The sequence below is a fragment of the Spermophilus citellus genome (genome assembly GCF_964194105.1).
Source record: "Spermophilus citellus genome assembly, chromosome: 9".
NCBI classification, from domain to species: Eukaryota; Metazoa; Chordata; class Mammalia; order Rodentia; family Sciuridae; genus Spermophilus; species Spermophilus citellus.
In genome coordinates this window covers 103,442,441-103,455,263 of record NC_138191.1, presented here as the reverse complement: position 1 = coordinate 103,455,263, position 12,823 = coordinate 103,442,441, and the positions used below count along the sequence as shown (strand labels likewise).

Genomic DNA, 12,823 nt, shown 5'->3' with positions numbered 1-12,823 from the left:
TACGGATGCTGAAGACCCAGAGATAAGGGAAGCAGATGCAGTTGTGCTTGGATGCCACACAGGGGTCATCCCAGGGCAAGGAGCACTAGCGTCCAGGCAGTTACCAGATGTGAGCAAGGTCAATGAAGCCCCTCCTCAGAGTGGCCAGCCATTTGCTCATCTGGGCTCCTTCCAGTCTTTACTGGAAAACTATCCACTCCTGAACCTCCTGAGGAGGCTGGGACTCGGTTATCAGGTGTCTGATGACATGGCCAGGCTGGGCTCTCTTCTTGCATCTCACTGGGTCAGTGACAAGCAGGGTCCTCAGCCAGGTGTGGTGGTGCATGCTTATAATCCCAACTACTCTGGAGGCTGAGGCAGGAAGATTTCAAGTTCAAGGCCAGTCTCAGCAACTTAGTCTCTTGCAATATAAAATAAATAAAAAGAGGTGGGTATGTAGCTTAGTGGTAAAGTGCTTCTGAGTTCAATCCCCAGTACATCAAAAAGGAAAAAAGAAGAAATAAAAACGTCCCCCAGGTCTCATGCCAGACCAGGACTACAGTCTTTCCTGCTCAGCTCAACTCAAGAAGGGCTCTAGCTGGGACCTATTCTGAAAAAATCTAGCATGAGAAACATCCCTTGACTAGAATGGAGGCCTGGTCTTTTTTTTCCCTAAAGGTGTGAGCCTCTCCCTCTGAGCTCCCAGACAAGAGATTTTTTTCTAAACACAGCCACTACATGGGACCCTCATCAGCTAAGGGGCATCAGGGTTCATATGGGTGAGATGTCTGCAGAGGTGGACCAGGCAGGAGTCAGTCCTGGTACTACAGGGCAAATGTCATCTCCTGCTCCTTCCTCAGAAAAGACTTGTCTCCCTTTCCCTCTATCTCCTCCCAAGGGAAGACAAGCACTACAGGTGACATTAGAAACTTTATTTCAGGGAGGAGGGAGATGGAGAGGTTTATGTGAAAGACAATCAGGTAGACAGAAACCATCAGGAGAGGTTCAGATAGACAGCTGAGGTGCCATTTGGGGAGGGATTCTGTTGGGTTCATTATTGGCTTCTAATGTTGCTCAAGTACTAAACTTTAGAGCCCATGAATACGTTACCTCATATGTCAAAAGGAACTCAAGTTTTCATTAAGTAAAGGATCTTGAGATGGGGAAATTATCTTGGATCACCTGGATGGACTTGATGTAATGATAAGGTTCCTTCCAAACAGGAAGGAAATGTGAAGACAGTAAGAGAAAGAAGTTTGAAAAGATGCTGGCTTCAAAGAAGTACAAGGGAGCTAGTATGGAGGAAAGCAAGGAATGCAGCTCGAGTCTGAGAAGTCAAGGGTCAAGATTCTCTCTAAACCCTGCAGAGGAAGGCTGGTTACACCCACAATTTGGTCTTCTCTCAGTGATACCAATGATACCCACTTTGGATTTCTGATTCCAGAACTGTAAAAGAATAATAATTCCCATTATTTAAAACCACTAAGGTTGTGGTTATTATAGCAGTGTTAGGAAACTCAGAGAGAGAGAAAAACATGTAGGAGGAAAGGGAAAAGACAGGTAGAGGGGCAGGCAGCCTGAGTTATGTGCATAGTCAGAGATGTAGGCAGGTGGGAGACAGGTAGATGGACAAACAGGTAGGGAGCTTGGAGGCAGGTGAGAGGACAGACAGGAGGACAGGGAACAGGCAGATGGGAAGAAAGGCAGGTAGGTAGACGGGAAAGCAGGATGTGGGCATATAGGTGGGGACAGGAGCAGGTGACAACACAGCTAGGAGGCCTTCAGAGCCTGCTCTTGACCTACCAGTGTTAGTGGAGTTTTCTGAGACGCAGGTGGATCCCATTCTTGGACTTTAATATAAGTCGCGGTATGGGAAAGGGGATCCTGGTGGGATCTGGCAGCAGCTCAAAGCGGAGCAGGGTCAGGGCCACAGCCACCTTCAGCTCATTCATGGCAAACTGTTTCCCAATGCAGTTCCTGGGCCAGGCAGGGACAGTGAAGTAAGCATTGGTCTTAGGCCTGTTCTAGGCTGGGCAGGCAGCGGTCCCTGAGCACCAGCCCAGAGCTGGGCATTCAGGCTCCATGGGGCCTGCCTGACACCTTTACTTACAGATCACACATTCCTCTATCTCCAAGCCTTGGTTCATACTCTCCTGATCTTTGACAAGGTCTATGACTGTTTGAAGACTGGCCCTGATGCTACTTTTGCTTTCAGAAGCAGGAAATTTCTATTATGACAGCACCAGTACTCTAAGGGACAGAGTCCAATCACATGAATAACTTAAATAATTAATTTTTGATTGTACATTCCATCTAAGAGGATCTAGGGACTGAATTCCTCATAGGGAAGCCAGATATCAATGAAGAAACTCCTAGAGTAGGAGATGGGTTGGGGAACCTTGAGCTGCAGCCTCATCTGCCACCCACAGGGTGATTAGGCTCCTGCCACTCTCTAACCCCCTCATTCCACTAGTATCTGCAGCCTTCTACTTATACTCCAGAACTGTCCCTGTTTGCCATCTTTAGCTGAAGATTGAATCCTCTCCTGGACTCCTCTGGTGTTCCTGCATCCCTCTCCTACACACCAAGCCACAGCCCAACTCAGACCTTCCCATGCCTTCCATCATGCTCTCCATGTCCAAATGCCCAAGCTCCCTCCACATCTCTCTGGATTGCTGCTTTACCCAAGTCCTGCCTGTCCAGCCTCACTTCCTAGCTCAGCTCAGGCTGTGGCAATCATAGAGAATGTTTGCTTCCATCTCTGCCTACATATCTTAAAATCTCAGATCAGTGATCAGTTGGTCCTCACCCCATGCCAGCTGCCTCTCCTTCCCCTTCCCAGGCCTTAAAGGTGCCGTCCAAGCTTTATTTAAGGACACACCATAGTCCAGGGCCAGTCTGCACAGTGCCAGGGATGTGGAATACTTTACAAACTGCTCAGATGAGTGAGTGAAAGAATGAAGAAGGGAACAATGTGTCTTAAGCTTAGGTATTTGTCTCTAGAGAATGCACTTTTTTCCTTGACTTTGAATTCTTGGAGTCAGTGACAATATCTTTCATCTCTATGTTCCTGTCACCTAGCCTATATAGGACCTGGCACAGAGAGGCTGGCTTAATAATTTTCTTACACTGAATTAAGTTCATTAATGTCACTTGATTTTAAAAATTCGGTTCACTTAAATTTAGTAATGGAATGTAAAATAGAATGGAATACGACGAAAGGCAATATTGGTTTTGACCTAAACTATCGAATACTCTCCTGCCCCCTAGTGGCAACAATATGATTTGCAGCCATCGTAGGAAGAAGTACTCCAGGAATTTAACAAATCCTAGAAAACCAATTTCTGGAAAAACAATTTGCTTAAAGCCTCTTCTATGAAAGCTGACTTACCATTTGAAGGATTCATAGGGATATGGGCTGAGAAAAAAGCCTACTTCTATTAGCTTTTAGTAAAATTTATATGATGTTTTGTCTCACTGGATGATTTCAGCAGCTTTTGTGGATGAAGGCAGCAGCCCTTTTGGAGTGAACCCTTTTGGAGGAAGCTTTCAAATGTTATGGGCCACATACCAAATAGAGTGGCTTTCTCTCAAAGGCAGTTTACTGTCCTCATTTTAATGCTTTTTGTCTGAAGCTGGACTGTAAGTGTAATTTCAAGGTATGTAGACCTTACTTCACCTGTCAAATTTTGACAACTAGGAATGTTGTACGGGGAGTGTGAACATTAACATGTAGTCAAACATCATGTTGGGAGAGACTGCAAACGTGGAGGCTAAGGGGCCATATACACTGGTGGGACACTTTCTTCAAAAAGCTCACCTTTCAGTCTCTAACTGAACAGTTGGCACATTCCAGGCCTTGGGAAAACAAACACTAACAAAGTCGTCACTTCCTTCAGTGATCTGAGGATTGGTGACTTGAACAGAAAGGGAGTTGGGCTGGATTTAGAATGTGTGGGAAGAGAGGGCTCCACCTGGTAAGAATCCCGGCAACTGAAGTGAAATTTATAAGAGAATTTCTAATTCACAAAGTTATATCCTCAAAGTGAGAAAAACACCAGAACATGCTGATGTGTGGGACACCCTCTGACAGTGAAATTTGTCTGACCTCGGTAAGGGCAGAGGACCAGCATGTCCGTGGTGTGCCCTGCACTGCCATCGTTCTTTCATGCACTGACATGCCCACATGAGGTTTCTTTCCACCATCCCTGAAGATGCTGTACAGCAACTTAAGGGATCACAAACTTTGGGTATATGCCCAGAGACGACTCCTCTTTCCCCCATCCCACGACCAAGATAGGACTCCTCACCTGGCTCCTCCTGAGAAAGGCAGGAATGAGTGACTGTGTCGGGAAGAATCTGGCGCAAACCGGAAAGGGTCATACACCTGCAGAGAGAGAGCAGCAGGACCAGGATAGACAGAGGTCAAGCTCCTGATTCTGATCCATGTGGGGACAGGCTATCCAGAGGTGGGTGTAGAGGGAGGTGGTATCCTCAGAGATCATTTCCTCCCATCCCCTCCGGACCTCCATACCTCTGGGTTTGGCCACACTTTTGAGTTGTGGTGAAGGCCATAAAAGGACAGCGTGACCATGATGCCTGTGGGGTAGAGAGAAGACCGATGATGCCTATGGGGTGAGGCCCTGATCCTCCAGCCAGCAGGGGACATGCACGCACAGAAGGCTGCTGCCATAAAGCATGACTTTGAGCAGAATGTGTGTGGATTTGACAAAACACCTGAGCCCTGGCAAGGAGTAGAAAACCACAAATCCAAGAGAGAAGCATGAAAGCATCGTACCTTGCTTTTGGGAATAAATCTAACGAGAGCTTATTCTTTTGAAAAATTCCCACTGAGGAGTATACATTAATTCATTCAGTCCTTACAACAACCTGCCAGGGAAGATTGCGGGATCCCTATTTTTCAGATGAGGCAATTAAATTTCAGAGAGGAATTGCCTATGATCACATAGGTAGGATGTGGCAGGGCTGGGATTCAGACCTAAGGAGGTATGAGCCAACAGATGGTCGGCTACCGTGGCAGGGATCTCATATTTGGTTATAAGCTGCTCTCTGTCATCAACTTGATGGCTCCTGAGGGACTGGACCACATCTGACCCATTCCATGAAATTCGCTGATTTCTTTTATTTGCCTTGACTGAACCAAAGAACCACTTCTCCCTAGCCCCTGTCTGGTAATTCTCTACCTTCCACATCTCAGGAAATAGAATTTTAGAGCTAAAGTCATGAGATACTACATCCAGAGGCTGACATCTCTGTAGAGAAGTTTCTAAAGATTGAGATGCATCACATTTATAGATGTGGGCACATAATTATTTGCATTTCACCAAGTTTTCTACACATTATACCAAATATAGTGGATGATTAAAAATGATATGACAATGAGGACATATGAACATCAGGGATGCCCATGATTCCTACAGTGTTGAACTAGAATCAAAGAACATCAGTGCCAACAGACTAAAATTAATTAACTATAGCACCACAAGACCAGAGATTCTAAAGAAGAAGGAATGTTAGCTAAAGAACAAGATAAGTTTAGGATGCTAGTTATGTGGACTATTAGAATTGGAAGGAAATTTATAGGTTTTGGGCATATGTACTGGAAAATACACGGGGAGGCATAGGCAGGTTCAGAACTGCTGAAGCATGTGGGGATTTCTGATCCTTCTTATCTCTGGGGAGATCTTATGTGAATGAGTCTGGGAAGATCAGACCTTTGGGTAAAGAGCGTCCATCAGGGAAGGTGACAGGTGCTTTGAGCTCTCTGATAACAACTGGTACTGGTGGGTAGATCCTCAGGGCCTCCTTGATGCACATGGTGGTGTAGGGCATCTGGTCCATGTGGTCCCTGAAGTGAGGCCATCTTGAGCAGAAGGCAGGACCCGGGAAGCCTAGCACCTTGTCCCTACCAGAGGCAGGGCTCTCCCACCTCTTGAGCTCTTACTCACCAGGTGATGGAGGCTCCATCCCCCAGGAGGCTCTGGACCTCCTCCCTGCACTTCTGCTGATGCTCCGGGTGTGTGGCCAGAGCATAGAAGATCCAGGAGATAGCACTGGCTGTGGTGTCATGGCCCTCAAACATGAAGGTGTCCACCTCGGCACGCAGGTCCTCATCAGACAGGCTGTTCCCATTCTCCATCTGGGGAGGCCATAGATAAGAGAGCAGGGTTTGTAAACTCCCTCCCCTGGGCAAAGCCCCAGGTTTCTTTCCCACATACTCACTTTGGCAAATAAGAGGATGTCCAGGAAATCCAAGCGCCTCTTCCTCCTGATCTTCTCCAGCTCTCTCTCGTTCTGCAACTGAGCCTTCCTTTCTTTGATCACATGGTCTGTCCCAGAACAGCAGTTACCAGGCAGGGATGAGAGTCACAGAAACCCCCAGAAACTCCATGTGCCTCCCTGCACCAATTTGGGTGCCTCGTAGAACTCAGGATAAGTGTGGTGTGTGAGTCAGGGGGCCCAGAACTATCAAATGCAGGTCAAACCTCCCATCTAGAGTACAGCACATAAAGTATTTGTATAAGCATTCGGGATGGGTCTCATCAATATTACCATTGAGATGGCACAAGTAATCCCTTGCACACTGTCTTGCACCTTAACATTTCAGCTCCCAACCCTTGCAGTAGGGAAGTACTCAGCGTTTGTGTGTCCCAAGTCCTGCTGGAATACCAGAGGACCTGGCTGTGCCTGAGGGGTCATGACCAGCTCTATGAGACTGCCCCTGGTAAAGGAGAGGAGGCAAGGAGGAGACAGAACCTGTGTGCTCATGAGCAAGTTGGCAGGCACGGTGGAACAAGCGGCCATTAGAGGACAGACCATAGATGGTGTCGTTCTGGTGAAAGACATTTCTTACACGGTCAAAAAACAGGTTGTTCAGGTCCCCAATGGCTTTGATGTAGGACTGGGAATGCCTGAGGGAGAGGATGCAGAACATATTGGACTGTGAAGAGAGAGGACCTGCAGGCAGAGTGGGCTCTGTTGTAGAGTTTTCCTGAATTGTGGGGACAGACAACACTAAGACACCCATTACTTCTGCCTTACAGACCTTGTGACCAGGCTGCCACCTGTATTGGGGACCAGGGTTCTGTGGCTGGGACAGGGTTGATTTTGGTAGGGAATTAGGGCTTGGTCTGGGGCTGGGGTCAGAATCTCTCTTTGTGTGTGGGGGTGATCATCCATACTGATCTTTCTGCCTCTCAGGGGAGTCCACACCAATTGGTTAAGAACAAGGACTCTGTAGCTGAAGGGTTGTCACTGACCTGTCCAACTGGACATTGCCTTGGTAACTGAAGGCGCACTTCATGATGGAGTCTAGGGTCATCATGGAGATGTGCTGGAAGACCTCCACAGAGGAGTCCTTGTCAATGAGTTTTTCCCATTTGTCCTGTTGTGGGATAGGGGCAATGATCTTCTCATTTTCCCTAGAAGGCTTGTGCATCTCCAGATATCCCATTCCATGTCCCTCACTTTAGAGAGCAGATGCACTAAAAACTGCTGAAACAAATGTTTGTTAAATGGTGCCTATATTTTCACAAATTATTTAAAAATTAAGCATAGTATTCTATAATAAATTTTGAATTTTGAAAGTCAGTTATAATGTTTTGTTTGACCAGCAAAATATAGAGCTGAGCTCCATCTGAGGGACTGGTAGGACTCTAATTTTAGGGGACAAATGTCTGGAGGCAAAAGAAAACCTAAAACCTAAGTTGCTGCTATAGGCACTTCTAGTGGGCCACCAGGGACTTTGATTTCTGTTTATTCAACAAAAGTTTACTGAGAACAATTGGGTCAGAAATCAGACTTTTGACTATACTAAGGTTTTATCTGAATCCTGTAAGAATGGCAATTATCAAGAATCTAAATGACAATAAAACCTGGTGAGGATGTGGGGGAAAAGTACACTCATACATTGTTGGTGGGACTGTAAATTAATATAACTACTTTGGAAAACAGTATGGAGGTTCCTCAAAAAACTAGGAATGGATCCACCATATGATCCAGCTCCTTGGTATTTATCCAAAAGGTCGAAAATCAGTATACTATAGTGATATGGCCACTTCATAGTTTATAGAAGCACAATTCATAACAATCAAGACATAAAACCAGCCCAGATGCCTGTTAACAGTTAAATGGATAAACAAAATGTGGTGTATATATACATAATGGAGTTTTATGGAGCTACAAAGAGGAGTAGAATTATGGCATTTGCTGGTAAATGAATGGGACTGGAGAACATCATGCTAAGTGAAATAAGCCAGACTCAGAAAATCAAGGTTGAATTTTTTTTTTTTTTTTGTAATATGCGGAAGGTAAAGCAAAATAAGGAAAAAGGGTAAGGGATGTCAGATATCATAAAAATATAGAGAAGATCAGTGATGTAGAAGACAGGGTTGAGAGGGAAGGGGAGGGTTGGGAAAGGAGAGGAAATTAGGAATAAATTTGACAAAATTATGCTATGTGCATGTATAAATATACCACAGTGAATTTCACTTTTATGTGTATCTATAAAGCACGGATCAAAAAATAAGTAAATAAATGAGCGAAAGGAAGACCAGTAGAGAAGAAGAAGAAGAATAGGGGGAGGGAGGAGGGGAGGAACAGGAAGGGGCACCAGTGACTGAACTGGAGAAAATTAAATTTTTTGCTGTATGATTTTGCCAGAATGAACCCAACAATTATGTATAACTATAAGCACTAATAAAAGTGCACTAATAAAAATAAATTAGAGTTTATGTTGCAATTGATGGCATGGCAGAGTGGCAGTGAGAATGCAGACCTGGTATCCTTTTCATTGCATATGTTACTCAAGTCCATGCAAAAGCCCCGGGCCTTAGGTCAGAGCCTGACTGAGTGACATCCTGGCAGTTCTAGCCTGCCTTTGAAGCTGCCATTGCCCAGGTCAGCCAGTCCTGCTGTCTGGCATGATTGACTACTCCTCCAGTTGACTGTTCTGAAGACTTGGAAGTGGGATCCAGGGTCTGTATCCACCTTGATGCTTTCTGACTTGCACCATAAGCAAAGTGTGGCTCTATCCTGATGCCTGGGTCTTCTCTGTCCCATCTAATTTTTAGGAATCTACTCTCACAGTACTGTCCTGAGAGTGTTATTTCATCTGACTCTGTCTGATGGATGTCTGTGTTAGACAGGGGAATCTGAGAGGGGCTCTTGAGTGGGTGAGTGGAAATGAAAGAGAGAGACTCACCAACATCACTTGGACAGAGTCAGCCACAGTTCCCACGTAGGGCTTCAGGATGTCGTAGTGGAAGGCTGGGGTCAACATCCGCCGGTGCTGGAACCACGTCTGTTCATTTAACAGGAGCAAACCATACCCTGGACCAGAGATGGATAGGTGTATGTGGATTGGAGATACAGAATCAGAGATACCCCTGGGATAATTAGGGAGGTACTATGGAGAAGATAACATTGAAGAAGGTGGAATTTCTTGGACAAAGGAAGGAGGGACATGTTGCATTTCAGGAATGTGAATTTCCTAAATGGGCTGGTATATCTGGCTATGATCATGAAAGCCGTAAGATAAAGGCTGAAAAAGTGTTGTGGGCAGGAAAAGAAAGGCCATCATTAAATGTCAGCCTGGGATGTTTGGAGCAGAGAGATGGCAGAAGACTAGGAGCTCTCATACCAGAACAGGAAGGAAGGAGGGTATGGTTAGAAGAAATGAGACTTGATTTGGGGATGGGACATTCCTTGGCCTGTCACCTGTTGATCTTGTGAACCAGAAAATAACACTGGAAACCTAACTAGAGACATACATACCAATCCAGGGAGCCAGGAATCTGTAGGTACCAGAGGCCTTTGGATCTGAAAGGTTTAAAGTAAAGGCTTAACAGGAAACTGGGGACCAAACAGTGCAGTCCCAAGGTAGCTGTGGTGTAGACTATGTGCTGCCACGAGTTCTTGATGACTACCAGTTGGCAATTCGTTCCCTCCCATCCCTTCTCTGTCCTGATAGTCAGCTGGGCTCAGGAAGGCAGCTCCATAGACCAGAAGCTGAACACCCCCAGGACTATGATGAAGAGAAACAGGCCATGTCATCAGTGCTAAAGAACAGGACAGAGCTTCATTGTTTTTCTATAATGGATGGTGGCTTAGTCATCCTGTGACCCAAGACAGGTGACAATTAGAGGTTTCGAATACAAGTCAGTGTGGATATGAAGTTTTTTTTTTTTTTTTGGATCTGGGGCAATTTGCATAACAGATTGCCTCAAGATTTGATTTAAAAAGAAAGATAAAAACGTTAAAAAAGTTTCGCTCCACACAGCTGTGTTATATCTCCAGTATTTGGGCCATATGCTGGGTTGTGGCCTGGGCAAATGGTTGGTAGTGGTTAGGGTTGAGGGCTAAAGCACCACTCTGCTCTGGAATATGACAGACCAGGGGCATATACTAAAGAGGGAGGAGCTTCTCTTGCCAGAATGAGGTTTCTCTCTCACCTGATCTCCCCAGAATCACCTTCATGTAGTCAGGGTCATAGATAACAATGTGAGCTTTGCTGCCCCAGAACCAACGGGGAAAGGCACTGGGGAACTTCTCTACCCATGACAGAATCTGCTTTAGCTCCTGATCCTTTTGGATCTGTCATCAAAGGAAAGACAAATGAATAAAATCTTTTGTTTAGGTCTAGTCCTTGCAATAGAGTGATGATCAGGGTGACCACAGGGACATAGTTATGGATCTTTCAAGAGATGTTAGAGATTTGGAGCTGTTTTTGCTGACCTATCTGTGCTGACTTCCAGAACTTTGGTGTCTCCCAGCACTTGCTCAAAGCTGGGATCCTTTGGCCCTGTAGGATGGAGCTGTTGGCATCAGAGCCTCGTTCTTGACATAAGCTCCATATCTTCCTCCTCCTCTTAAGTGTGTTCAATGCACAATCCCTTGCTGAGCCCCTCTCTGTGCACCTTACATTGCTTTGTGCCTTCCTTCCCCAGGGCTGTCAGGATAGGGGGTTGGTACTGCACCTCCCCAGCCCTTTGGCTTCTTCTTTCCCTCCTTTTTCTGTGACTCTACACACCTGTGCCAGGCTCTGTGCTGGGCACTGAGTTACAGCAAAGGACCTCACAGTGCAGGGTGAGTGGGAGCTAAACAGATCTTGTCTAATAGGGTAACTCAAACATCAGTCTCCCTCACCTGGAAGGTACAGTGCTTCTGTCCCACTCACATGGGCCTATGATCATCAGGGTTTCAGTCCCTAAAATCACCTTTTGTGAAAATTCCCTTGATCTTCAGCAAACCTAGTTGGTTGGTCCCTCTACTTGACATTCCCCACCCACTCCAGCAAAGTAAGCTCTTTTACTGTGGTTTGAAGTCTTTTGAGGGTCTTTAAAATTGTCACCACACAGCATAATTCCTCAAGGCAATTTTTATGAGGTTCCATAAAAATCGAGGCAAGCTCCAGATCAGGCACTGATGGCATTCAGTGACTGGGGCAGATGAGCATCTAGGAGGCTGGTTCTTTGAGAAGAGCTGAGGAAGATAGCAGTGCTCAGCTTGGAAAGGAGGAGACTCAGAAAGGACCAACCACAGTCCTCCAAATTCAGGGCTGCCAGGACAGATGTCAGATCTGCCTGGTGATGCAGTGAGTGACAGAGCTGAGTAACAGCAGGACAGGCTTCTTTTGAGGGAGTGAGCTCCTGGTGCTGGGATGGGCCAAACCTAAGAGGTAATCTGAGTGTTCCTCAGATGCCTAGTGCATGCAACAGGCTTTGTCCTGTGGACTTCCTGGCCAGTCTCCGGGCTACAGCCTCCCTCCCTCCTACTCCCCTTTCCATTGGTTCCTACCTTGTGGCCAAAGAGCCAATGGGAGGGTGCAGATGGAAACTGCTGAAAGGCTTTGAGCAGCCACTGCCTGCGCAGGTAGAGCTGGGCTGCCTTGTACAGGAACAGAAGCAAGCCCAGCAGGGAAGCCAGCTGGAGGAATCCAGAGATGCTCCCTGAGAGTCTGGTGAGGCTCAGTGCAGAGACACTCATGGTGCAGCAGCTTCTGGATCAGTGTCTGTCGCTGTCACCCTTGACTTCCACTACTTATGTTCTGGGAGGATTTCCACGCCCACCTAGAAATGAGGGCAGAGCTTGACCTCAGAGTCCAGAGTCGATTAACCTGAAACATCCACATGATTCACCTTGGGAGGCAGAAATTTTTAGTCAGCTGACAGCGGTAATGGTCATGCACACACCTACTTTCCCCTCTCTGTATTATTTTTTTTTGTACACACTTATGGGGTACAGTGTGATATTTCAGTAAATGAATACAACATGTTCTGATCAAATCAAGATAATTATCATTTCTTTCTTCTTACATATTTATCATTTCTTTTTTTTTCTATTGCAAAAGTTTTATTTTTTTTAACTATCTAACAAGACTTATCACACAAAAATAGCTATTCTGCTAAAACATGTCTAAAGTGAGGGTCACCATGCCTTTTTCCCAGACTTTATGGTTTATTAAGGCTGCCACTTTCCTGGTCTCAGCAGAGAGTTCCTTGAATTCACTCAGGAAGTCCAACACCTGCATATTTACATCGGAATTGCCCATGCCAAGTTCTCCTGGTAGGAGGTGAATGCTCATCAATTTAGAGCATCTAAGTACCACACCTGCCAGACTCCCACCAGGTGTATCCATCTCATGGGCAGCTGTTGCTGCCTGGTGTTCAGGGCTGTGGTGAATGAGTGTCTTGCATTGCTCCGTGAAGCATTCAGCCATTTCCTGAGGGGGCTGAGCATGCTCATGTGGGCTCTGGGCACATTTGCCAGCTCCTACTGCCTCTGATGGGAGAAGTCTTAGCTTCAGCTCACAAGCCTTTTCCTG

The 12,823-nt window shown here is 46.0% G+C and overlaps 1 protein-coding gene across 1 annotated transcript in view; it reads right to left on the bottom strand.

Moving 5' to 3' along the window:
* Positions 1 to 1,014: 1,014 nt before the first annotated feature.
* The window catches only part of LOC308657129 (cytochrome P450 4A6-like), a gene marked incomplete at both ends in the record, with an annotated part of 42,392 nt that continues 30,583 nt past the window's right edge, over positions 1,015 to 12,823 (bottom strand). Inside the window, 13 exons of the mRNA XM_081308590.1 lie at positions 1,015 to 1,425; positions 1,783 to 1,956; positions 4,290 to 4,366; positions 4,514 to 4,578; positions 5,715 to 5,848; positions 5,949 to 6,139; positions 6,223 to 6,329; positions 6,757 to 6,911; positions 7,260 to 7,384; positions 9,203 to 9,330; positions 9,775 to 9,819; positions 10,452 to 10,593; positions 11,797 to 12,068. Of these exons, the coding sequence (XP_081164716.1) occupies positions 1,788 to 1,956; positions 4,290 to 4,366; positions 4,514 to 4,578; positions 5,715 to 5,848; positions 5,949 to 6,139; positions 6,223 to 6,329; positions 6,757 to 6,911; positions 7,260 to 7,384; positions 9,203 to 9,330; positions 9,775 to 9,819; positions 10,452 to 10,593; positions 11,797 to 11,985 (1,527 nt within the window). The remainder of the gene's footprint in view (positions 1,426 to 1,782; positions 1,957 to 4,289; positions 4,367 to 4,513; positions 4,579 to 5,714; positions 5,849 to 5,948; positions 6,140 to 6,222; positions 6,330 to 6,756; positions 6,912 to 7,259; positions 7,385 to 9,202; positions 9,331 to 9,774; positions 9,820 to 10,451; positions 10,594 to 11,796; positions 12,069 to 12,823) is intronic.